The sequence below is a fragment of the Peromyscus maniculatus genome, chromosome 3 (genome assembly GCF_049852395.1).
Source record: "Peromyscus maniculatus bairdii isolate BWxNUB_F1_BW_parent chromosome 3, HU_Pman_BW_mat_3.1, whole genome shotgun sequence".
NCBI lineage: Eukaryota > Metazoa > Chordata > Mammalia > Rodentia > Cricetidae > Peromyscus > Peromyscus maniculatus.
In genome coordinates this window covers 50,296,909-50,324,097 of record NC_134854.1, presented here as the reverse complement: position 1 = coordinate 50,324,097, position 27,189 = coordinate 50,296,909, and the positions used below count along the sequence as shown (strand labels likewise).

At 41.0% G+C, this 27,189-nt stretch overlaps 1 protein-coding gene across 8 annotated transcripts in view; it reads left to right on the top strand.

Moving 5' to 3' along the window:
* LOC102904107 (maltase-glucoamylase) overlaps positions 1-27,189 on the top strand; it is a 156,876-nt gene that overhangs the window by 106,362 nt on the left and 23,325 nt on the right. For 7 of the 8 annotated variants that reach the window (XM_076566436.1, XM_076566437.1, XM_076566442.1 and 4 more), the window contains 24 exons: positions 175-287; positions 1,436-1,561; positions 2,962-3,090; positions 3,330-3,440; positions 3,634-3,696; positions 7,219-7,353; positions 8,083-8,170; positions 9,220-9,358; positions 10,274-10,407; positions 10,534-10,568; positions 10,659-10,775; positions 11,161-11,309; positions 11,890-11,974; positions 13,285-13,341; positions 15,942-16,066; positions 17,907-17,995; positions 19,908-19,951; positions 20,590-20,757; positions 23,653-23,805; positions 24,171-24,371; positions 24,727-24,881; positions 25,873-26,041; positions 26,281-26,377; positions 27,009-27,121. In XM_076566436.1, coding sequence (XP_076422551.1) covers positions 175-287; positions 1,436-1,561; positions 2,962-3,090; positions 3,330-3,440; positions 3,634-3,696; positions 7,219-7,353; positions 8,083-8,170; positions 9,220-9,358; positions 10,274-10,407; positions 10,534-10,568; positions 10,659-10,775; positions 11,161-11,309; positions 11,890-11,974; positions 13,285-13,341; positions 15,942-16,066; positions 17,907-17,995; positions 19,908-19,951; positions 20,590-20,757; positions 23,653-23,805; positions 24,171-24,371; positions 24,727-24,881; positions 25,873-26,041; positions 26,281-26,377; positions 27,009-27,121 — 2,795 coding nt within the window. The remainder of the gene's footprint in view (positions 1-174; positions 288-1,435; positions 1,562-2,961; positions 3,091-3,329; positions 3,441-3,633; positions 3,697-7,218; positions 7,354-8,082; positions 8,171-9,219; positions 9,359-10,273; positions 10,408-10,533; positions 10,569-10,658; positions 10,776-11,160; positions 11,310-11,889; positions 11,975-13,284; positions 13,342-15,941; positions 16,067-17,906; positions 17,996-19,907; positions 19,952-20,589; positions 20,758-23,652; positions 23,806-24,170; positions 24,372-24,726; positions 24,882-25,872; positions 26,042-26,280; positions 26,378-27,008; positions 27,122-27,189) is intronic. The other variant, XM_076566440.1, reaches the window with a different exon arrangement.

The following is a 27,189-nucleotide window of genomic DNA, read 5'->3' as shown; positions in this document are numbered from 1 at the left end:
GAAGCTTTGTCCTCTTATTGTATGCCAATGATTCTGAAATTGCTTTAGAATGTATATACTCCTGAATATCAGCTGTCAGTATGTTATAGTTGAATAGAGAGAAGGTGGGGATTCCAGGGCTAAAATTCTCAACAGGAAGGATTTCATCATGTTGACATTTTCTTGTGTTTCCAGATGTGACATTCCAGCCCCTGCCTGCCCTAACATACAGGACCACAGGGGGCATTCTGGACTTCTATGTGTTCTTGGGCCCAACTCCAGAGCTTGTCACTCAGCAATACACAGAGGTAGGAAGGAAAGCATTTTTGAAATATGTGTGTTGTACATGTGTGTTTGTTCATACACTCATAATGTGTTCCAACCCTGCTATACAGGATTGCATATAATGTAACTATCATATGGTACCTGAATTTGATGGTCTTTCTCATGGGAATTTATAATATGAAATATGGGAGAGTGGATATATTCCCGTAACTATTAAAATTATGTTTTCTTCAACTATTGCAGTGTATCAGATTATTTGTGGTAACTAGTGGTGGGCTAGTGTGCTGGTGGAGCCATGGTAGTAGTGATTTTGATGGTGTGGTGAGGGATGGTGATATTGAATGTAGTGATAGTAATATTGGTGAAAGTGATTGTGAGGATGGTAACTGTTATGGTGATAATGGTAGAGAGGATGATAGGACATGAGGTGACCATGAAAAAGTGTTTGTAGTGGAATTGATACTGGGAGCTGAGAAAGTGAGGTTCATGTTAGTGATGGTGGTTGTGGGTATGGTGATTTTTTGGTATTAGTGTTGTTGGTAATGATGCTTATGTCTGTGGTGGGAGTTATCATGATGGAAATTGTTACATCATTGCATTGTCACATCAGTTACAGAATGGGGACAGAGACAATGACGGTATTGGTGGTGAAGGTGGTGGCAGTCATAATCATGGGGAATAATAAACATTGTTGGTGACAACATCAGCAAACTTGTATGAAATATCTACCCTGTGTATTACTTAGTGCATGTAGAGGGTGTTACACCTACTAAGTTACTCAGTGAAACCAACATGAGATAGCTCCTACACTTAGCTTTGATTAACAGGTAAAGAAACAACACAGACATGTCACATAACTGCCCAAGGTCACACAATCAGCAAGACCTAGAGGCTGTATTAGAAGTTAGCTGTTTCCCCTTTTGTTGTGTGTTTTTAGTATCTAAGTTATATATCTAGGAATCTGAATAAAAGCAGGTTTTCCAGAACTCCTGGAATGTGTGCTCTGAGAAGCTGTAGGTTTTTTGTAGTGTGTCCCAGGAGCTCCACACACCCCTCCACTTACTCTCTGGGTTTGAATTTGATGTTAAATTGGGTAAAATATTCTGACTTCATATCCAGTTTCCATCCAACTTCTCCTCTAACATTATAACACTTTCTGTCTGTTTTCCAGTTGATTGGTCGGCCTGTGATGGTACCTTACTGGTCCCTGGGATTCCAGCTGTGTCGCTATGGATATGAGAATGATTCTGAGATCTCCAGCTTGTATGATGATATGGTGGCTAAGCAGATCCCCTATGTACGTATATCTATTGGGGATTTGTTTGTCAGATTTAAGTGTGGCTTAAAATGGCACACTGTGTTTTCTCATGTCATGTCACACTGAGCCTAGACTATCCACAGTGATTCAGGGGAGACCATTACCCTCATAACAGTGGTGGCTTAGAAAACACAGAGGAGCTAAGGTTTCCTGTACCAGGCTTTCCTCTGCTTTTTGACTGACTTCAATATACCTGATTATACTGTCCTTAGTGACATGAAAATTAAACCCCACTCCAATACCAGTTTTGTTTAATTAAGGAAACTCAAACCTATTTCACTAAACCAGTCCTATATGTGGATTGCTTCCTTGGGCTCAACACAGCACAATGCTCTCCATCCTGGAAACCTGTATTGAGTTTGTAGTGAAATCGCATATAGGATCAGCCACATTCACTTCAAAACCAGAGGTCCAATAACCATAAATCATTTTGTGACACTTTGTGTTTGTTTTATACATATTTTTCTATGTTGCATTAGTGCAATGTACTTCCTGTAACAAAGCAGTTCTCAACTTGTGAGTTGTGACCTTTTGTGGGGGAGTCAGACAGCCTATTCACATCTAAGACCTTTGGAAATCATGGATATTTACATTATAAATCATGAGAGTAACAAAGTTACAGGTATGAAGTAGCAACAAAAATAATTTTATGAATGGGGCTTACCACATCATGAGGAACTGTACTAAAGTTTCTCAGCATCAGGAAGGTTGAGAACCACCTTTGTAATACAACATCTCAGTGAGAGCTCTGCATTTGATCATCTCCAACACTAGGTCCTCTACAGTGAGGGCAGTTTTTGTTTTGATTCTTTTATAGTAGACCTATGATTGTATTATATGCACAGTGAATAAATGACATTATTTTTAATGAACGAACATGACTGATCTCAAGACACACTCATAGAGAAAGTCAAACACCTTTTCCTATAGTAATTTTATTTATATTTTTACACAGTGTTTTTAGGTTTTAGGTTTTTTTTTTTTCTGAGACAGAGTTTCTCTGTGTAGTTTTAGTGCCTGTCCTGGATCTCACTCTGTAGAGCAGGCTGGCCTTGAACTCACAGAGCTCCACCTGGCTCTGCCTCCCTTGTGTTAGTATTAAAGGTGTGTACCACCACTGCCCAGCTTCAGCTGTTTTTAGTTATTTTTTATAATAGCTTGTACAGATAGGCTGTGATATTCATCATACATTTTTTGTTGATGTTGAAATGATTTTTTTTTCTGTTTTTGAGTCAAATACTTAAAAATCAGTGAATCCCCAATGATTGAAAGCTACAATATGGCATACCTAGCAGTTGAAATTACCAGACGCAAGCTGTAGTAACTGCTGGAGCCTGAACTTTCCAACCAGGAGCCACATTTTCTTATACCATCCACAGGACGTGCAGTACTCAGACATCGACTACATGGAGAGGCAGCTGGACTTCACCCTCAGCCCCAAGTTCTCTGGGTTTCCAGACCTGATCAATCGCATGAAGGGCAATGGGATGCGGGTCATCCTTATCCTGGTTAGTTTGTGTGACTGTGTAGGCTGTGCTTGGGACAATGGATGGGCTTGATGGAGATCACCTTAGAATGTCTGTCCTCCCCTGTTTTAGGAGAGAAATAAAAGTGTAATTAATATAAATGTATTTCTGGGAGTCAGGGAACTCTACAGTGAAATTACAACTGGGGACTTCCCTTTTCCCACCCACCTTCTTTGTAATCCTCAGTCTTAACTTTCACCTGCCTTGTGCTCTGATTGCAGGACCCAGCCATTTCTGGCAATGAGACACAGCCCTATCCTGCCTTCACCCGGGGTGTGGAGAACAATGTCTTCATCAGATATCCTAATAATGGAGACATTGTCTGGGGAAAGGTATGAGCTTTGTGTTGATCCAGCAAGACTCACCCTGGGCCAGGCACCCTGTTAGTGTGTCTGTGGGTGTGGTTTTTACTCTTTGTTTTTTGTCTCTGAGTTTCTGCCATTCATTTTATAATCAATATTTATTGATTATTGATAACAATTAAGGGATTTGTAGAATCTCATTTGATCATTTTTCTGCCCACAGGTCTGGCCTGATTACCCTGATATTGTTGTGGACCCCTCTCTAGACTGGGAGAGTCAAGTGGAGGTAAATGTCCCTTGTGGAGGTTGATTAAGTCAGGAAACAAGAAATACCCATACCTGCCAGTGGACACGGCATGAAAACACACTTAGAACCTGTGTCTTTCCTGTCATTTTTTTTCTCCTGATGATCTTATATACACATTTATTTTCCAATTCATATCTAACTTTCTACTTTGATATCAGTATTGTTGTTATTGAGATTTAAAACAAAAAAAGTTAGTTGAGATGTCCATGCTTATCATGGTACAAGTATGTTTTGAAACCCAGTCCTGTCTGAATCCAAGGTCCTATGGACATTCAACTGGATGATAACTCTAAGAATGATTTTTTTTCGCTGAATATAGGTACCTGTTGTTTCTTTGGATATTGCTTTTTGATAGGGTGTGTAGCCTTTTTATTTGGTGTTTGACTTTTTATTGCATTCCTTATGATTACAAACAGTCTTTTCTACCTTTATAGTTATAAATCCTGTCTGATTTACATTGTCTCATGTCTCCCATCTTTGCTTTTACCTTGTTGCTACTGCCTTGTATTATACATTTGCTCTCTACTGGGAACAGATTTTTTTCTTATAATGTCTCCAACATTACATGCTCTTTGAACTATATATTTTTCACAACATCAGTAAGCTTTTGTGGTTTAGGAGAATTTTGCTCTATTTACTCAATGTATGAATACAACTCATTTCTCTGTTGTGAATTGTGGTTATAATGTCTGTGAGTAGGATTCTAAGAGTATGAAAGGGCTCTGTGGAGAGCCAGTGATTGGCCTGTCTTCTCCTCTCTCCTCTCCAGCAGCAACGCCTCTTTGTAGACAGGGATTACATCCAGTTATGTATAACCTGTGCATCTTTCCTGGAGGAGTGGGGAAGTGAGAGAGAAGGAGGCTACTTAGGAATCTACTCTGGTGGATGAGATGAAGAATCTGCTCTCTGTGTAGTCAGAGAATGGTGTAACAAATGGTGTTTAGAAATTCTCACATTCAAGGATCAGTTAGGTAAATGTATTAATTGAAATAGTCACAAACTATAGCCATTATGAGATCAAGCACTAGATACTCAAAGGATCATTAACAAGGGCCCCTTTGCAGAACTCTTTCTTTACAATGTTTTATTCCAGCTAGTGTTCTAGGGTAGAGGAGAAAGGTCTGGCACAGCTGCCACAGAGCACTAAGAATCACAAAACACAGGATAATGATGCCCAGATACCTGGTGTTGATCACTGGGCCTCTGCAAGCAAACTGCAATACCCATGCTTGTGACTGTGCTGCTTGGCTATTAGAATGTGTATCTTTATTTTCTGTTACTACATAAAGCAGAACAAGTAGAAACTGACTTAAGTAGGTTTCAAATACTGTTCAAAATTATTCAGACTCAGGTCAAGGTTGTTTTCTCTTGTTATTATGTAATTATATCTATCTATCTATCTATCTATCTATCTATCTATCTATCTATCTATCTATCTATCTATCTCCATCCATCCATCCATCCATCCATCCATCCATCCATCCATCCATCATCTCCAATCTCTCATTTATTTTTTGTGAGGATTTAAGCAGAATAGGTAGCTTCCTAATCTCTCCATCAGTTGTCAAAGAAGATAACTTGCATTTGGTGGTCCAGGAAGCCCATGTAGACACATGAACATGTCAAGTCCTTTTAAAAGGGCCTTGTAGTTCCTATGTTAGTTATTGCATGAATGGACAGTTCCTTCGGGATACACTGATGCTACTCTGGACTGTCCTCCCTCCATGCCACTTAAGGAATTTGGGCTTCTCCTCCTTCGGGGAAGTGGCTAGAAGTAGGACTGAAATGTTGGAGTAAATGTTGCCTGTTACCACAAATGCCAATGAGCAGAGTCAGGAACTCTGCACTTTATTCAAAAGGTAGTCAATCAGGAATGCAGAAACTTATCATCCACACAATCTGCCTTCCCCTCTCATCTCCAACAGGCACATCTTTGGGGAATGGAAGCAAAGACAGTCAGACATTCCAAATTCTATGTCTCTGGTCAGGTGGCCAGATTCTCCTGTATTTTCCCTCATTATGATCCCTCCTATTTGTCTGGAGGTGTCCACTAGAACAAACAAATTAGTTCAGCATATGAGGTGTGTGCTGAGCTAATTAAATTGTTTACACACAGATTCCTGTCTATAATATGAAGTGCAAATGTGCTCTTACACATTAAGGCAAAGTTGACTTGATTTACAGTTACATCCTATAGGGGATGCAATTCTGACTCGTACATAGGTAATAATGCCTGTATAATCTGATACTTCATCTACCCTTTCCTGTATCCCATGTTTCAGACTGAGTGTGAGCTGAGTCTCTGTTTCTGGTGCAGGGTTCTCTTTGCTAGTAGTGTCATGACTTCTACTTCCAAGTTTAGTAGATACAATGCCTATGTATCACTATTATGATGTGTTGCACCCCGCCTCCCATGAAGCAGTGATGCATGCTGATCCATTCTTCAACATCTTCTCTTGTTCTGTCTCTGGACCTATGAGTTCTTATATAATGGACTCTTCTCTGGTGTGCGTAAGCACCACATAGTGCCCGAGCCAAGTCTTGCTGTTATTCCTTACCATCCCATTATTTACTTCCTGACGCTTTCAGTTCTGTGAAGAACATAAAGGAGGCTTTTTGTTGAGACACAGCAAGGACTGAAATGTCCCACAGTAAATAACAGGGAGAAGTATAGAGACTTTATGGATATTTGCTCTTGCTGAGTGGCAGAAATTCACAAGTAGACAGAGGGTACGGATTATTATTTATCTGTTATTTTCTCCAATTCTATTAAACACTGAAGAGAATATAAAGATCAACTTGAAAATACAAGGCAAGATCTTTGCTCTTAAAAAGTATAAAATGTAGTCAAGGAGCAATAGATTGGATGTACTTTTAAAGTAAGTTGTAGACAATGTTTTTATGATTTGGGGGAAAAGGAAGTGAAACCAATGTGGAAGCTCCCTCGACCACAAGTCCCCCCCCACTTCATATTGCACATGGCTGAAAGTGTCCTCTGGTTTTACAATCACAGCAAACAGAGAGCCATACTAGTTAGTCCAAGATCAGAAACATGCAATCAAATCCAACCTCATTCCCAGTGTGAATGTTCCCTGAACGCTTTTGTCCAACCTGATACCCTTCACCTAACTTCTGGCCTTTCAGCTAAGGCTCTACCTTGCCTAATCAGTCCTTAAGATATGATGACACAATTTGATGGAAATCCATAGCATGAGTTAGTGAGTTCAGTATTTGATCACTCCCACTCCTGTGAAAAAGGAAGAGAAATGCATTGGATGTTTTTCAGATTCACAGTAGGTGTTATTTTATGCTTTTTAAATGTGTTTTCCACAGTTTTCTAAGATAATGCTCTTCTAAACATCTGCTATATACTTGGTTCCTATTATCATCATCTACCACCATGTCATATAAGACTTTGCATGAGCCATGTTCATATTAGATGCATGTTTGCTGCTTAATATAATCATTTATGACAAATAACTAAATATCATTATTTAACAGAAATACCGAGCTTATGTGGCCTTCCCAGACTTTTTCCGTGATTCAACTGCCACATGGTGGAAAAAGGAAATTCAAGAACTCTACATGAACCCACAGGCACCAGAGAAGAGCTTGAAGTTTGATGGCCTATGGATTGTAAGTGTGTGTGTATGTCTATTCGCTTGGATGGAGGATAGGAGCAGTGTGCTTTTGTGTATGTATGTGAGCCCATATTTGTGCATCTTCCTGTATCTTAATTTTTAAAATATTTACCATTTATTTCATTTGAATAAATGTTTTGTCTATATGTATGCATGTACACCATGTATGTACTATTTTGTCTATATGTAATGTATGTATGTACATGATGTGTGTGCCTGGTGCTCATGAAGGTCACAAGAAGGAGTCAGATCTGGAACTGGAGTTACAGATGGTTGTGAGCCACCATGTGGATGCTGGGAGCCCAGCAATAGCAACAAGTGCTCTTATGAACTGAGAGATCTCTGCAGTCCATCTACCTGTGTGTGTCTTAACATATTAATCGAATAACATCCATCCCAGGCTTTGGAGATGCCACAGTGTACTCCTTCTATAAGGTGTGGAACAGCCTTCATCCTCTCCACACCTGGTCTTTACCTGAAGCTCCTTCTCTAAGACCTCCAATGTTATTATCAGAAATCTCTTGGAACTTGGTCTGCCAAAAGAACTTTCCCTATAGAGATCATATAATCTTTATAGCCTGATTCCCCAGCAGTTGAAGATCTTCCCTGTGCAGATGTCCAGAGATAACTGGATGTTTAATGCTTTTTTCATGCTATTTTATTAACTCTGAATTTATAGGCTCTGATTACATTTAAATAGAAGTAATGTTTCTGACATTTGTAGGATATGAATGAACCTTCCAGTTTTGTGAATGGGGCAGTTCCTTCAGGCTGCAGTGATGCTACTCTGAACCGTCCACCCTACATGCCACGTAAGGAATTTGGGCCTGCTCCTCCTGTGCAGCAGTGTCTGGAGGCAGAACTGAATGCTGGAGTAAATGTTGCCTGTTTCCAAATGCCATTGAGGAGACAGGAACTGAAAATCCATTGTACTTTATTCAGAGGCAGGCAGGCTGGGAATGCAGAGGACTAACATTCCTCCAATCAACCTTTCCCCTCCTCTAGCTAGCACATTTTAGAAAATGTGTGCTGAGCCAGTCAAAATGTGTACAAGCAGATTCATTTCTATGTAAGGAAATTTCTACTGTGCTCCTGTAATATAAATAATCAACCCTCCCTGTCTATCCAGCAGGGGTTACCTGGTCACCAATGGTAGGTTCTCATAGTTGCTGTGGTTTAATGGGGCTGGAGACAAGGAATAGGAAAGCCCTTTACCCAATTCTGTGTGTGTAAGATCCAGGAGACATTAGGCAAGTTTCTCAAATTCGTCTAGATGATTCTCAACAGTATTAATGTCTCTGAAGGCTTCTCAAGTAAAATGTCTTGGCTATCTAGTTTTATGAGAATGCATCCACATGCATTTTCTTTGTAACCAATGGTTGGAAAAAGTTGCTTCCTGTTATCATGGAGCCAGTTGACTTTAAGGTTCTATTTGTGTTTATGCCTTAGTTCCACCAATTTTATTTTCCTTGGTGTATAACGTATTTCAAAGATCACGCAACTTTCCTTGTGTCAGTTTTCTAGAGTAGAGTACACATAGAGAGGCAGAAAGTATTATAAGCTTCATTGAAGTGGTATAAGAATGATAAATAGTTAGTGTTAGCAGTCCTAGCCAAAGCCTGCTCTGCTGTCAGTGAATGAAAATCCAGGGTTCTGTTGCCTCCTTTACCTTCTTAAGTGAACCAGCAATGGAAATCACATGCAGGCTCCTTGCATCTCAGCTCAGAGCACTGTACTGAGTTGACCCTAGGTTGGGGAGAGATATCAAATTAATCTTAAGTTGTGGAATTAAATCCATTAATAGGAGGTCAGGAATGAGAAAAATCAGAACTGTTTTTCACTTTCTTAAATCTTCCCTCAGATTTGGAAGCCAGGGACAGGGGCCTGAGCAGCAAGACACTGTGCATGGAGAGTGAGCAGATGCTTCCAGATGGCTCCCGGTTGCGGCATTATGATGTGCACAGCCTTTATGGGTGGTCCCAGACCAGACCCACCTATGAGTGAGTGACCCTCTCCTTCTACTTCTCCTTCTACTTCCTCTACCTCTGTGATGGGTGTTGTAGCTCCTCTACTTTTCCATTCATTTTCCCATCCCCAGGGGTCTGTACAATGTAATTGTAATAACTGTGCAACAATTCTTATTTATTAAGCAACCTCTCCTTAATCATGGAGGCAGATGTGTGAGGCAATCAATAGTCCTCTTGAATGTACCCACAGGCACCCTGAAAGTCATCATGCACTGTAGGCAGTACTGTGGTATCATTGGTGGCAAGAGGAAAAGGGTATCTGAGGGCTAGAAAGCTCGCCTGTTTGTGTTGGAAGTGAGTTGTCTCTTGTTTGTTTTTTTGTTTTTTTTGAGACAGGGTTTCTCTGTGTAGCTTTGCGCCTTTCCTGGAACTCACTTGGTAGCTCAGGCTGGCCTCGAACTCACAGAGATCCGCCTGGCTCTGCCTCCCGAGTGCTGGGATTAAAGGCGTGCGCCACCACCGCCCGGCCGTGAGTTGTCTCTTTAGGTGTTGGTTTTTCTTTGGCTACTCATGTTGGATAGTCAATTGGTCTTTTGTAGAAGTAGCTAGGCATACTCACAATTGGAGCCAACAGAAAAATAATCCCTTAATATAGAATATCAAGTATGGGTAAATAAACAGCCTAATTCTGTGACTGCTTACTATTTGGGGAGAAGCCAATGAATTGTCACATGTTGAGATACTTTGAAACAACTGTGCAAAGGACTTACCGATATTATAATCCCCATTAACCAACCAGAGCTCCTCTACAGGGTCATTTCTATATTCTTTCTAGTCACACAAGATATATTTTGTCATGATGTCCTAAGAGCAAGGGCTCTGGGTAGGAAGCTCTGTTCTTTTCCTTCCCCTTTTCTGCCTTTAATTTTCCCCTTGTTTCCCCACCAGAGCTGTGCAGGAGGTGACAGGAGAGAGAGGAGTCGTCATCACCCGCTCCACATTCCCCTCTTCTGGACGCTGGGCAGGACACTGGCTGGGGGACAACACAGCTGCCTGGGACCAGCTGGGGAAATCCATCATTGGTGTGTGGTTGTGCCCAGGGGCCTCTGCTGGCTGTGGGTGGAGAGGGGAGTAGGGTCCTTGGTGAAGGGGGAGGAGCAGGCAGAGAATGAGTGCCTGTCCTGACCCTGCTGCATCTCTCCTTGCAGGCATGATGGAGTTCAGTCTCTTTGGCATCTCCTATGTAAGTGCCCTTGCATGCTCCTCCTCCCTAGGAAGGTGGCCTCATCTCTCAGAGAGCTCCCAGAGCTCACTTTGTTCCTTGTTGTTTCAGACCGGGTCAGACATCTGTGGGTTCTTTCAAGATGCTGAGTATGAGATGTGTGTGCGCTGGATGCAGCTGGGTGCATTTTACCCCTTCTCCAGGAACCACAACACCATTGGGACCAGGGTAGGATATCAGCTTCCTCACCTATATTATGTCACTTGGAATGCTTCCTCAGTTTCTGAGTTCAATCCTGCTGCCTGTTTTCCTTGGAACATCATCAAAGTCATTAATCCTCTTCATGTAAACCATATTTTTCAATATTACTTTGATGACTTTTTGCCTAGACTGTTTTATAGTATATCTCATGAAGAATGTCTTACAAATGTTCTTTTCTGGTAGAATTTTAGTCATCTTTACCAGTGAATTAAGAATATTCTAGGAGTCCTATTCATTTCTAAACTTTATGGTTTGTTAGATTTCGATGTTATTTCAAATGGGCCTTTAGTGACCTTTTTAACTTCTTAATTGTCTCTGGAGGACTTTGAACACTTTTCTTCTGTTGCTTTAGAGGCAAGACCCTGTGTCCTGGGATGAAACCTTTGAGAATATTTCCAGAAGTGTGCTAGAGACCAGATACACCCTGTTGCCGTATCTCTACACCTTGATGTACAAGGCCCACACGGAGGGCAGCACAGTTGTGCGGCCTCTTCTCCATGAGTGAGTGTTCAGCTGGGATGCTGTTGAATGATGGGGAATGCCTTTAACCTGTAAGTAGGGAACTGATGAAACAATTTTTCCACTCTGGTGTTTGACACTCTTTTGCCAAGGTTATCCTGGTAGGCACCATACTTTATGAGTCCTTCTGTACTCTGCTTGATACAAGTAGTGTATGAAAGACCACCTATTGAATAAAAAAAAAATAAACAAGAGTCAACATTCCATAGTATTATTTTCTTCATGTGACCTTACTTTATTTTTATTTTGTTATGTAATTTTAGGCCATCATTTGCTCCAGGTCACTCCATGAGCAGTCCAGTAAAGATTTAAGAGCAAAAAACATCTTTGCATTTAAATGTGGGAGGATAAAGAAATGGTTTGTCCATAAGCACATTTAGTTTTGAAGGCATGGTACATAAGATGATGTGGGGAGTTTAATCTTTGTTTTCCTGTGCAGAGAGTACTGGAGGCAGAGGACACATAGGATCTCTGATATAGGTCTTAACTCAAGCATTTCTGAGGGTGTTAAGCCAAAAATCCTCTTCAGGTCTGATTGTGACACCTTCAATTCCCTTTTCAGGTTTGTGGCAGACCGTGAGACCTGGAATATAGACAAACAGTTCCTCCTGGGTCCAGCTTTCCTGGTCAGCCCTGTGCTGGAGCCTGTGAGTAGAGAGACCTCTGAGAAATGGAGGATCTCAATGGCTAGACTGAGAGAACTTGGAGAAGGAAGTCTGGTGTGACACAGATCTGGAGACTGTGTTTCTTATTCTACATTGGTCTCTCATGGTCCTTCAGTGTAGGATTCTGCATCTTGGGTTTCCTGCCCTCCAATCCTTCTTTACATGAGCCCAATAATTCCAGCTCATGGAATAGTAAAAGTGAAAACGGCTTCATCGTTTATTGAACGTATTGTTTTCCCACTGATTAAAATGAAATGTGTAGGTACAGGTGTGGGAGGTAGTGTGAAGATTCTTTATAGCCTCCATCATTTTTAACTGATACGTTCAGAACTGCTTGCAGCAATACTTGTCACCTTGTGCCTGCTGGTAGCTAGCTCTTTGCTTCCTTCTATAAGTGGTTACACATGCAGCAAGAGACATTTCGTCATTTCTTCTGTACCCAGATGGGTATTTAACTACACAGAGAAGCTATTTAAATCACCTTCAGATACTTTTAACCTGCAGACATGTTTTTTTCTGCTCTATTCCTAACCTTGGGCATGTGTCTTTAGAGAGGTATGAGTAAGGCTTCAAGCACGAGGTTGTCATTGTCTTTGAAGTCTTATTTGTAGATGAATTTCTAAACAGTCTTATTAAATAAGAAACACAGAGCTATTATTATAGAGGTAATAGCCAAAGAGATCAGAGCAATAGCCATGACTAGCTTTAGCTTACTTCCAGCAGTAACTTCTACAGAGAGAGCTTCTTCCTGTGTAACCTGTGTTTTTATTGCCTTCCTATTCTGCCTTCCCATTGGTTCTAAGCCCAGCCACATGACTTTCTCGTCACTGCCTGTCTATACAGACCTCCGGGTCTCTGTGGTTGGTACTGAGATTAAAGGCTCATGCCACCACACTTGGCTGTGTCCTTGACCACACAGAGACTCTGCCTGTCATGTGATCGGATAAAGGGCATGTGCTACCACCACCTGACTTCTGTTTATGTCTATTTTACCTCTGATCTCCAGGCAACTTTATTTATTAACATACAAATAAAATATCACATTTCAGCACAAATAAAGTATCACCACACTTACTCCCCAAAGGGCCTTAGTGAAGGTGCTGGTGTTTGTTAGGCAGTTTCCACCCTTGGAAACCTGGGAAGAAAACGGGGCTTCTCAGTGTTGGTGATCTTTAGGAAGTTGAGGCACAGTTGTCCAATTCTAGCTCTGTTCTTTTATGCAAGGGTACATTGTGGGTTGCTGACTCTGTCTTAGAATGCAATACTCACGCCCAGTCTGTGTTTAATTTCAGGATGCTCGAAATGTCAGTGCTTATTTCCCCACAGCCCTCTGGTATGACTACTATACGGTAAGTTCACTAAATGTTCATACAACCAGTGTTAGAGTTCAAAGTCTCCGAGTATGTTAGACTCAGTAGAAAACAGACCAGATCCTGACAATGGAAATCACCTGCTCTGGTCTAGCTGTCTTCTCAGTTCCTGTTAGGATCAGACAAACCACAGCTACTCTTTTAGAGAATTGCTGGGAAGCGACATGAAATCCTGCAAACTGGTGCCTATTGGGCTGTGAGCATATCTCTCCTTATGTCACCATTAGCCATATGGTGAAGACATTAATGAGCTCTTTTTCTGATACCAGAAAGTACTTAAGAGAGTAATGTTCAATCTCATTTCTGTTTATGTGAGTGTGCCTTCACAGAGACCCTTTCTCCTCTGTATTTCTAAGTGGCTGCCCTTTTTGCACAGATGCTAAAGAATTGTTCCATGTGATTAGCTAAGACAGGTGAGAGCCAGTGCTGTCGATGAAAACTACAGATCTTACTCCAAAAAGAATGTGAAGTCATTTATTCAGGGCCACTTATGAGTGACTGTTGCCTGGGGTCAGGGGTTCAAGTTGTTTCAAATGACATGCTGCACCGTGGAAGCAGATACATGAACTTTTTATAGCAATAGAAAGCGGTAAGTTAGTACACTTATCAAATACATTGTGAACCTAGTGCTGGAGAGATAGAGAAAAAGGATTCAGCCAGTTTAGCCAATCAGCAACTCCAGATTCAGTGAGAGACCTTGTCTCAAATCAATCAATCAATCAATCAATCAATCAATCAATCAATCAATCAATCAATAAACAAAGTAGACGGCCCACAGAAAACAAAAAATAAATAAATAAACAAGGTGGAGAGAAGGATGATGATAGCAATCTGGCCTCTGTGTGTGTGTGTGTGTGTGTGTGTGTGTGTGTGTGTGTGTGTGTGTGTGTATGCCTATATGCCTGTGCATTCACACACACAACCATGCACACATATGAACACATATATACATACAAACACACACAGAGACACATACACTGAAACACACAGCCACACACATGTACACATTAGTATACAGCAGTGATTCCCAACCTGTGGATCATGATTCTTTTGGGGCCAAATGACCCTTTCACAGGAGTTGCATATCAGATATTTATATTACAGTTCACAAGTGGCAAAATTACAGTAATGAAGTCGTGACAAAATAATTTTATGTTTGGGGTTCACCACAACATGAGGAACTGTATCAAAGGGTTGCAGCAATACTAAGGTTGAGAACCACTGATATACAGCCATGTATACATGTGCACACATATGAACACATACATACAACACGCACATACTCACACATAGACTCACAGACACACACACGCACACACACACTATAGGATAACATCACAAAAAAAGAACTTTCTAACCTCATTGTTAATAGTGCCTGCATTGACCGACATACATTAGAGCTGAAAGAAGCAGTGGACACAAGCCCCCATTCCTAACTCAGAAGTTATCTTCAATTGACAATTTTCAAAGGAAAAATGAGTTTTCTTGAAGGGGGACCCACTAGAAAAACAAATTACTTTTAAGAGTAGGTTACATGCCCTGCAGTAGACAGCCCACAGAAAAAAACTCAGCAGCATCTTTGGGGGTTCCTTGTCTCAAAATGTCCTATCAGGTTTTTTTTATTTTAATTTTTCATTTTTACTTGTATGTGTGTATGTATACATGTATTACAATACAGATTTAGAGTATATACAGTGGCTTCTGGTTTTTGTGTTTTTATGGGATTCCTGATTGTATGAACGAGTGTGATACTTCATCTGTAGCTGGTTTTTTTTTTTTTTTGGTGTGTGTGTGCCTTTCCTTGGGTTCTTCCTTCTGTGCGTTTGTTTTGTCAGATTCCATTTTTTTTTTGCTTTATCTTATTATTTATATTATTATCTCTTAGATGGCTTTTTTCCTATGGATAGACAGAAAGGGGGTAGATCTGGGTAGGAGGGGAGATGGGGAGAAACTGGGAGGAGTAGAGAGAGGAGAAATCATAATCAGAATATATTGTATGAAAAAAATCTATTTTCAATAAAAGAAAAAGTGCAAATAAGTGCCTGCATTATGAGGCCCTGCTGTGGCTGAGAAAGTGTGAAAGGACTTTAGGTTATGACTCAGATGAGTGAGTGTCTTTCACATGAGGCCTGGCAAAGGTGTTAAATGTAAGACAGGGATACTCCTTTCAGGATAATGGTGTGTAAATAGTCTGCTCAGGCTGATCTTGGCAATGGAGCAGATATCAAAGGGTTGGGAACTTGGCGGGATGGGAAGGAGGACAGCACATGCGTAGTCAACAAGAAATAAATGCAGATACTGTCCAGTGTTATCTCGAAGAACTCTGCGCCTTAGCACCCGGTTGCAGGGTGAGAGTGTTTGGGATTTACATGAGATCCTGCTAAGGCCAGGGACTCTCATGGAGACTTAGAGAAGCAGAAGCAGACTCCATACAGTAGCGGGGGGGATGCACGAGGTATGAAAGCAGGTTTGTGATGAATGGTGATGACCTAGAAGCAAGTGTAGGGAGGTGTGTGGGCTGTGTTGCTCAGGGAGGAATGTGTGCATTCCCTCATCTTTTCTCCTCCTTTGGACCCCAGGGTGCAGATATCAATTCAACAGGAGAGTGGAAGACCTTGCCAGCCCCTCTTGAGCACATCAATCTTCATGTCCGTGGGGGCTACATCCTGCCGTGGCAACAACCTGGCCTGAACACTCACTTAAGGTGAATAGGGAACGTGTGGTTCTACTTTGCACACCCCTGAGCTCGTTCTTTCGTCATGAGAGTCCCCAATCTCTCCAGTGTCAGCCTTAAGGCCAAAAGCCATTTTACTGAGCTTAAATTCTCTCTCTGTCTCTGTCTCTCTGTCTGTCTGTCTGCCTCTGTCTGTCTGCCTCTCTCTCTCTCTCTCTCTCTCTCTCTCTCTCTCTCTCTCTCTCTCTCTCTCTCTCTCTCTCTCTCTCTCGTATTTTGTCTACTTCCTCCAGCAGGCTTCTGTTAACCCCAAGATGCTGATCCAATAGGGACAGTATGGAGGGAGAATTGTGTGTGTGTGTGTGTGTGTCTATGTGTGGGTTGTTTTTGTGGGGCAGGGGGTGTCACCAACTATGTTCTTAGTCTCTAGGTTCTCTTGACAGAGAACTGGCCCCTGCTGGACTTGGAAGGACTTTCCTCCTGGTCTCCTTACCTTAGTTTTGAGGATGAATTGACAATTGGGGTAGTCTGCATCCCTGGCTTTCCCAGGGCTATAGACCTTTTCACATTGTAAGTCTCATGACTCAAGAAAGCCCAGTTCTGAGCAATCTCACTCAGTACTCTCCCTACCTGACTTGGCCTATAGATGACCTATCTGTACTTAGAGACAATGTAGCTCATGCCTCACATGGTCTCCGATCTAGATTTGGGTTCCATTGATTATGTTCCTACAAACCCAGTTTCCTGTTTCTTGTTAATAATTGAGCAGGGTTCTTTTTTCTTTTTAATTCATAATTGGATTTTAACAACACAAACTCAAGTCTCTCCTGCTTTTCCTGAGCCCCTGGCTTTTTCTCCTCTTTGCTTGCACAATTACAATTCTAGCTCTTCAGAAGAGTTACTTGCCGGTATTCCCATATGCTTCAAAATTTAGACCTAGTAAGTTTCAACAGACAGATTTCTTGGGAGGCTTGAAACCTGTCTTTTCCTTTGAACCTCCCTCGTTTTCTTAATACTTCAATTTATAGACTTTTATGAAAACATAACTAAATCTAATCACCCCTTTCCCTCCTCCCTTCCCCTCCCTGTCAAATAACTCCAGTTTCAGGTCACTTTGTATACTGATACCAAATTCCTGTCTCAAAAATTAAAATTTTTTTGTTCCCTAGTTTGATGTCTGAACCCCTTCAAGAATAGGATGCCCATAGTCTATAGATGGAAATGTGATACCACGTTGACTTTGACACCTCTGTCTTTTTCAATATGTTAATAGTAGATCTGGCTTTCAATGCCCCAAAGATGCTATTCTCCCAGTACAGCCAATTGTTTCACTGCACTTGAGCTTATGCTTCTGTTACACTTAGCCTGAGGACCAGGGTGTGGAACACGCTAGCTAGGCACGTGCTTTACCACAGTGTGATCTCAGCATATCCCCAGTACGTTTGCCTCCATTTGTCTAATCCCACATTTCTTATCATTGACACACACAGATTGTAAATTAATTCAAATCACTGAAATTTTTTTCCCTGGAGTGGGATGTCTAAAGTGCCCTGGATCATAGTACCATTGTCTAGGATAGCTTCCTCTCTAATAACCCGTATTGTGACAAGAGTGGCAGTTTTAGTGGTAACGACAGCAGCGGTTCAGAAATTTCAAGATTTAAATGCTTGTGCCCTTCATAGATGTTTAAAATACTTAATCTGGCAAAATTATTATTGGAGGAAGACACAATATTCTTTATCTGCCCATAAAGCAAAGGAGTTATGTATGACTGACTAGTATCTTTCTCAGTTGAAATCTGAGGTAAATGTTTTCTAAAATCCTTTGAGCCCTAAGTATTTGTGCCTTGTGTAAATCTTGTTCTTCACAGCCGGAAGAACCCTCTTGGTCTGCTCATTGCCCTGGATGAGAACAAAGAAGCAAGAGGAGAGCTGTTCTGGGACGATGGGCAGTCAAAGGGTAAGTGTGGTGAGACTGTGTGGCCATTGAAGACCTGCATGTCTGACTCTGTCCCTTTACCCCTCCTGGCCATTCAGCTGTCGGTGAAATCTCACCAGGTATCCTAGAGCATCCTCCCTGGGAAAACATGTGCTTCTGCATGTACTGGTCAGAGACCATGACAGATGAACTACAGATGGAAGGAGAACATGTTGCCCCCAACCCCTCTCAATTCTCCTGTTGGATAGACTCTTGTTTTTATTAATAGACACTCAAGGGGCATAGTTTCATGACTGGTGCTTTAAATCATCTGCTCTAAAATATATATTACCCCCAAACCCTGGGGGACAAATGCTGGTGATGTGAAAATCATACTCATGCCAGTATAAGGTGATGAGCACACACATTCCTAGTGTATGCATCAAGCTGTGTTTTAGTCCACATCAGTTGCTGTGCAGTAATGATGCTGTGGCCCTAGCTCAGGAAATAGATTCCCATGGAACACCTTCTTTGAGAACATCTGGGGAGATTTTTGCAGGGGTGTGGTAGTGAGAAGAAAGCAAAACAATGGCTTGGACTTGTATAGTTTGTTCATTTTGTCATTCCCAAGACAGTTTTAAATTCTTGATTTTATTTAAAATAATGAATTGAATATGTTCGAACATATTCAAGGTGTTCAACATAGTCATTGTTTACTCATTACCATCAATATAATCAACAATGAAGACATTCATTCTCAGCCATGGTATACATTATCTCCCTAGAATATGCTCTTATAATTCAATGTTGCTGCTCATTGAGTAACTTCTCCGCTCCCTTGCCTCTTGGCAACTGCAGTTCCATGAACTGCTGTTTTAAAATGCACATATAAACATGGTGGCTAAATACTTCTCTTTGTGTCTAGCTTCCTTCATTTAGTATGATGTGTCTCAGGCTCATGCAAGGTCACATGTTGTATTGTTTTTATGTTCTCACTTGCTGAGGACTCCATGATATACATGTCCTACCATTTCTTTTCCCATCATCTACCTATGGATGTCTAGGTACTGTTCACATCTTCACTATTGTAAAATGTATGCTAGCCTTCAAGTTAAGCACTGAGCATAAGTCATCTAGGGAAACAATATGGAAAATATTCTTTGACATTGATTTTTATAGACAAAGTCAATTATAGGCCCTACTTAACCTTGATGTCTTCTATCTAGGAAAATAAAAAAAAATGATAGTTTGCAAAGGCATCATACAGAGTAGGAGAAAATGGAGCAAATTATGTATTTGACAAAGTCAATGTGAAAATAAAAAAAAACTTCTTAAAATTGATGGCAAGGGAATATACAGTGTGATTTTAAAATAGGAAAACTATTTCAATAGATGTGTTTTTCAGAGAAGACATAGACACACCTAGACATGTATAACCAACAGGTACATGAGAAAATGCTGAACACTAGTTCAGGTTTAAATAAAGCATGATAGTGATGTATCACTCCATATCTTTTAGCATGAAATAATCAACTGTAACAAGTGTTAGTGAAGGTGCAGGAACCCAGGGGAACTATTAACATCCTTTGGTAGAAATATACATTGGTCTAACCACAGTCCTTCAAAAAGTTGAAAATAAAGTGACTTTATGATACAGTCATCTCACTTCTAAATACACACATATGTATGTCCATGAAATGAGCTTGCCAAAGAGAATCTGCACTCCATGTTCATTGTGGCATTATTGTTACTAGGGAAGATATGAAAACAGTCTATATGCACTGATGGATACTTGAATAAAGAGGTAGCATTACTAGATTTAGTAAAATGTTAATCTGTCATAAAAGACATACTTTGTTGATTTACAAAATCAGCTGTCAGCTTTGAGGAGAGGAAATAAATATGGCCTTCTTCAGAGATCAGGCCAGGCTGACGTCTCTCTCTTTTTTTTCAGATCTCACAACCAATAATGTTCTATGTCAATTTTCAGTCACTCACGTAAGTAGAACATTTGTAAGAATCTGAAGTGTGTGGACTTTTATCTGACCATTAGCACCTATTTGCATGTGTATATATGTGACTACATTTTCAGTAATGACTATGGGTGTGCACATCCCCATTTAGGACTTAATTCTCAGTAATTTCATCATTTGTGCTGTTGAAAGGAAGCAATAATATTCATAAATCAAAGCAAATCATATTTTTCAATAGAGCTAGTGTCTTGATACAGTTATGTAAAATGTCTATTTGCATATTCTCATTTTTTCCCCACCTAAACATGCATTAGTAGAGAAGGCTCAGAGGCTTTCACAGCAGCTGAAGATCTGATCAAGGATGGAGCATCTGTTCTATAATAATAGGGCATCTGATTTAGAATAATAGGTCATCTGGTCTAGGATAGATCATCTAGTCTAGGATGGGGCATCTAGTCTAGGATGGGGCATCTGATTTAGGATGGGGCATCTGGTCTAGGATGGGGCATCTGGTCTAGGATGAGGCATCTGTCTAGGACAGGGCATCTGGTCTAGAATGGACATCTGATCTAGGATGGGGCATCTGGTCTAGGATGGGGCATTCGAGGACCTACAGAACCTCAGCCCATTCATTTGTGCATAATTATGCTTGATGTATTTCAGAACCACTTGGATATGAGTGCTGTAGGATCAAGCTACACAAATCCTGATAATTTAGCATTTCAGGAGATTAAAATTTTTGGAACACGGGCACTTTACAATGTTACAGTGAAACACAATGGTGTCATAAGTCAGATGTCTCCTCAAGTCACCTATGATCCTAACATGAAGGTAAGTCTCTGTTTTGTTGAGGCTTTTCAAATTGGTGTGATGGTGATTCTTCTTGCCAGAGTCACTGGGGCTCTCAGAGGATGACAGCACCTCTGAGGCCTGGTGGGAAGGTCAGACTAAGGGGAAATATGATGACATTTGGGAGATAGTCTGAGCTGGAATGAGTCAGGGAGCTTGTGGGGCAAGAATGATAAAAACAAATGGTTTGGGTTTGTATTTTTTTGTCTCTCAAGAGTCCTGCTTTCTTACTAATTTTATTATCATATATAGATACATGTAATATATACATATATAATACACACACAAACAAGTCATCATTTGCTTGTGTGTATAATACACATACACACACATATACACACACACATACATACACACACACACACACACACACACACACACACACACACACCCAACACACACACACATAGCACAGAAAAGCAAGTGGGGACTGGTTCAGATGAATGGGGATCTAAGAGCTAATGGCCAATGCTGAGGCCTAATGAGCTAAATTTTTGAAATATTTTTTAACTTTGTTGAGATTATTTCTCCTCCTGATTTTATCATTATTAAAACTCTCACTCCAACACACGTACACATTTTCATGGCATATTTAAAAAAAATTTGAAGATCTTATCCAAATGGTTATTTATTAGGTTGGATGATAACATATAATTCTTTACTGGAAGCTAATACACCTTATCTACTAGACAGAATTGTGTTGTGTTCCTCCTGATATAAGGAGAAATCCTCCACAAGTAACCTTGAGCCCATGTTGTGCAACATCTGGATTGGCATGTGTGATGGAACCATCAAGTTTTGGGAAAATAAGCAGTTTATACCTCTGTTGTAATGGTATATTATCATATGTGAAGTTTTGTCTTGAATAAAATTTTCAGGGTGAGCACATATTCAGGATGCAGACACCATGAAATAAAGTGGTGTGTTGTTGGTTTTTATAGTTGATGGTGTCCAGAGCTTAGTAAAATTGCTGAGCACAGCTTACTGTTTAGGATGGGAGATGGACCTATAAAGATGATGTGTCAGGTGAGATTCATTAGTTGAATATAATGAGACATCTCCAAAAGATTAAAAAATCTGACCATTTTGTCATTCTGTTGAAATTAGATGATGGAGAGTTGCTGGCATGCACTTAGCAGTTGAAGGCTGTAGGAACTGAGGTCCTTTCTTCTCTCATGATCGCAAGCGGTTTCTTGGTTCTATCACAATGCCCCATTCTTGGAGAAATAAAAAGGGAAAAACAGAATAAGTGAGAAGAAAAGATAGACAGTAGAGGTTGGCAGAGGTAAAGATGAAGGAGGAAATCCTTGAGTGGAGAAAGAAACACTAACCCAGCTGCTATTGGTGAACTTGATGCTAACTTTCCAAAGCTAGAGCTATAATTCATAGACTATAATGTAGTCCTCACCTGAGAGCTTTGCTCTTCAAAAATGAAATACTACAGAAGGACATGTAGTTTACTGATAAGACAACGGGAAGTATGCTCCACAGTGGGCCCCACTTTGCCATAAAAGGAAAGTAGAGCAATTCAAGCTGAGATATCAGAATCAGCCAATCCAAGAACTGAGAATAGCCTCATGTTGTCACCCTGACAATCCTGTGTATGTAGCGTTGGGGACATCTAGTTCTAAGTGGAGATCAGTTTATTCTGGTGGAAACATATAGTTAGATTTTGGAGAGTCTTAGGTCATAAATTGCAAAGGTCATGCATGACTTAATTGTCAAAGAGTCTTACAATGGTCCTTGAACCAAGGCCTTGTTAGAGATGGTGGTGGAGGGTTGGAATTGGTAGTACGGGGAAAGTATCAGATAGAGAGGAAATTGAGAGAAACATGACAGTTCTTAAAATGTCACCTAAGAAAAGTGAAAGTGTTGAAGAGTCAAATATTAAAAAATAGAGAACATGTTGAATATTTAATTTGATGAGTAGGATATCAGAATGTTTCAAGATTTAAGCAGATGGGCTTGGATAAGTGTTAGGTATGGAAAGAAATGTGATAATTTTTGTCCCAACTCACCAGGTTTCCAATTGATTAAATTGAGAGTCAATAAATTCATTTAGTTTGTCTAAGATCTCATAGAAATATGGGGATGGGAGCCCCCTGAGTTTCTTTTCTTGTAGCTTTGATAAAATGCCCTGACAAGAGCAACTCGTAGAGGAAACGCTTATCCTGGCTCGTGGTTTAAAGGAATGGTCCATCATGGTGGGAAAATCAAGGTGTTGGGAGCTAAGCAACTGGTTGCATCATCTCCACAAACATGAAGCAGAAAGCAATGAATGAATACTGCTGTTCAGTCCATGATCCCAGCTGGGAAATAATACCACTCCAAGTGGGCAGATACTCCTTTAATCAATGCAACAAAGATAATTTCCCACACCCAAGCCCAGAGACCCATGTTCCAGGTGATTCCAGTGTATGTGAAGTTGACGACCCTAACCATTACAGGAACCTGGGCCTGTGATTGACATTTGTATCTTCTCCATGCACCCCTCACTGGCAGGGACATTGCTTTGGGGAGTAAAGCACAAGAAGAGAAGCTAAATTCTGGAAGAGAAGAAAAGAGTTTCTGTAACCAAATAAAAGGGACAGATAAGTCAGGGAAGGAGTGAAAAGGAACGGTCACAGCAACTGTACTTTCTCCCAATTCTTACCCAATATGATGAGGAAGATTCTAGTGGAGTAAGAGCACTGACATTTCCCTGTCACTGCTGGTAGTCCCACGGACTAACACACAAGTCTTCCTGCAAGCCAGTCATAGGCCTTGCATTGTTGCCACTCTGTTCTCATTTCTGCTTAATTTTCTAAAGGCATTTTCAGATTGCATAAGGACTTTGTTCCTAATGAAGGATCTCTTGTGCCTTGTCTGCCCCTACAGGTTGCAATTATTATGGGTATCCAGCTTCTCCTGAAAGAATCCTATACGGTGGAGTGGGATGACAGCATAAGGGACGAGGAAAAGATAGACTGCTATCCAGACCAGGATGCAGCTTCCGAAGCAAGCTGCACTGCCCGAGGCTGCATCTGGGAGGTAATCTGAAAGCTGAAAGTGTTCATGTGTATGAATATCTTATAAACGTTTCATGAGCACAGCACGTCGGTATACTTTTGCATACACTGAAATACCGAGGGAGAAAGGACCTCTTCAGGAATCTGGGGAAGTCTTGAGCATAACGGGGGGTAGGACTGGGATATTTTACTAAGTATATTTCTTGAAGACCAACTATTAAAATATGTTATATATAAAATCACACACACATGTGCGCTTGCACACACACACACACACACACACACACACACACACACACACGTTCTTCATGTAAATTGCCTTTTCTAACTCTTTCTATTTGGTAACTCCAGATCCCTGCTGATCAAGGATATTGACTTTCTTTTCAGGAATCCAGCTCTTCTGGGGTCCCTTATTGCTACTTTGTCAATGAGTTGTACTCAGTCAGCAATGTTGAGTATTACTCAAATGTGGCCACAGCCAACATCTCCTTGAAGCCTTCTCCTTATAGCAATGCCTTCCCCTCTACACCTGTGAATCAGCTGCAGCTCCGAGTCATCTACCACAAGAATGAAATGCTGCAGTTCAAGGTAAACACAGTGTGTGATCTGGTGTAGACAGGGCCTTTCTAATTCTGTTGCTCTTTGCTAGTCAAAGCTGCAGAACCTTAAAAGAAGTTTTGTGAGTACTTGGGAGGTAGAGGCAGGTGGATCTCTGAGTTTGAGGCCAGCCTGGTCTACAGAGTGAGTTCCAGGACAGCCAAGGCTGTTACATAAAGAAACCCTGTCTCAAAAAAACAAAAAGAAAAAAAGTTTTGTGTTTAAATTTCCACAGTAAAATACACTGTATTTTAACCAAATGCAGAGAGAAATAAGACCCTTGTAGAACAGTACTACAGAAGTTATTCTCTTACCTGTATCTTTAAATCCATTTCCTCTGGCTTAGATCTATGATCCCAACCACAGTCGGTATGAAGTCCCAGTACCTCTGAACATCCCTGATGATCCAATCAGTACCCGTGACGACCGTCTCTATGATGTCCTCATCAAGCAGAATCCATTTGGGGTTGAAATTCGCAGGAAGAGTACAGGCACTGTAATGTGAGTGGGTCCTGGTCTGACTTGGCGTCCCTGCTTTCCTAAACAGTCCTTACAAGGCTCATTGTCATTGCAGACAGCCTGTCTTAGTATCACAATACCCATGACCAGAACCACGAGGAAGCAATTTCTTCTTGGTCTATTCTTAGGGGAAGCCTTCAGTATCCTCAGGGTGATTACTAAGGCAGTTGCAGAGGGAATATATCCAACAAATATTTCATGACTTCCTTCTGGCTCTTAGGTGTTATTGTGCAGATAATATACACAGGAATCTAGTATGGGTGTAAGCATGTTGTATAGGAAAATGTGCTTGACCAAGTTATAGGAAGGTCACTGCTTCTGATACTGTGGTCTGAATATTTCTTTCTGAGGGGGAAGTGTCATTTGAAATAGAAGCTGGATGAGGAAGCACTTAACTTGGAGTTCCGGGTGGGGGAAGGAACATCTTTGATAGAGGGAAGACAGAGAGCATAAAGCACAGCCAAGAAAGTTGGCATGTCAAGAAACGTAATTGGGTGAAATCATTGAAAGATTAAAGTGGGTGATAAAGCAGGGGTGCGAGGTGGGTTATGGAAGAGGGGCAACATGGAAGGCTTGGTGAGAAGTCACTGAAGAGTATGAGCAGAGCTGTGAAGTGATGTGGGGTCTCTTCACTCACAGTCCTGGATGCCTGCAGGAGGGCCCTCAAGGAGCAGGAATGACAGGGCAGGTGTGAATGATAGCAGTTGAGGTGATAAGAACAGCTTGGGTTTCGCCTTATAGAGAGAGCACTGAAGAAGGTACTGGTGGAGGAAGATGGGTGAAGGATGACTGCTGGGCCATTAATGGGGGCATGGGTGATTGCTTTATGCAGATAGATTTGTGTTTTGCTGGAGGATGACCTAGCTCTGGTGGTATGAGGAGAATCCAGAGCTCTGTTATCCTTAGGAAGACAGCTGCTAGAAGCCACCAGGGAGCTAATTTCCTTTTGCAAATGTCCCTTCTCCATCTGCAGCTGGGACTCTCAGCTCCTGGGCTTCACCTTCAATGACATGTTCATCCGCATCTCCACCCGCCTGCCCTCCACATATATCTATGGCTTTGGGGAGACTGAGCACACAACCTTCAAGATAGACTTGAACTGGCACACGTGGGGCATGTTTTCCAGGGATGAGCCCCCGGGGGTAAGGACAGGGCGTTGGTGTCTGTGTTCTGTCTCTTCCATCCATGCTGGGTGCTTTGTGATGTTTTTTTCCAGACTCCACATGCTTATCACCTTCTATGGCTAGGAGGATGGAGATCTTTTTAAGTTCCTCTTTCCTCTGCTGTTCTTACCAGAAGAAGATTGACTCAACGTAGCAATCAAGTTTCTTTCCCATGCACACAGTCTCCTAACCTCCCTCCTTTTCCCTATGCCTCTCAGTACAAGAAGAATTCCTATGGTGTCCACCCTTACTACATGGGTCTAGAGGAGGATGGCAATGCCCATGGAGTCCTCCTGATGAACAGCAATGCCATGGGTAGGATGAACCTCTGTCCTCTTATTGTATTCCAATGATTCTTGAATTTCTTTAGAATATATTTGACTTAGCGGTCACTATAGATGAAATTATAATCTTTGTGGATTGGTTTTCCCTTTCATTGACCCTTTATATATATTTTAATTATATATAATTTACCCAGCTTTTATTTACAATGCAGCTAGTGAGAGCTTTCATTTTTTTTTAGGCAAGAAGCTTTCACCTATTTTATTTAGGTTTCATTTTTTTTTTCCAAATTCCAACCAGAAGCTAAATACAAATGGAAACCAGTAAGCACTAGTTTAACTCCAATGGAGTAGGATCATTCTGATTTACTCCAATAAAAGTATGCAACCCTTAAGCAATGCTTTTCTTCATTTCAAAGAAAAAAAACAAACAAAATAAAAATAAAAAAGCTATACAGTAGTCTTTCCTTATGTTCATTGCACAAATGAGTTCTGCTTTCAGAACTCGAGAGCTTTCATTTAAGTTGTACAATTCTATATGCACCTACTCAAAAATATCTGCTGTCAGTGTGTTACAACTGAATAGAGAGAAGGTGGGGATTCCAGGTTAATATTCTCAACAGGAAGGATTTCATCATGGTGACATTTTTTTTGTGTGTTTCCAGATGTGACATTCCAGCCCCTGCCTGCCCTAACATACAGGACCACAGGGGGCATTCTGGACTTCTTTGTGTTCTTGGGCCCAACTCCAGAGCTTGTCACTCAGCAATACACAGAGGTAGGAAGGAAAGCATTTTTGAAATATGTGTGTTGTATATACATGTGTGTACATACACTCATAATGTG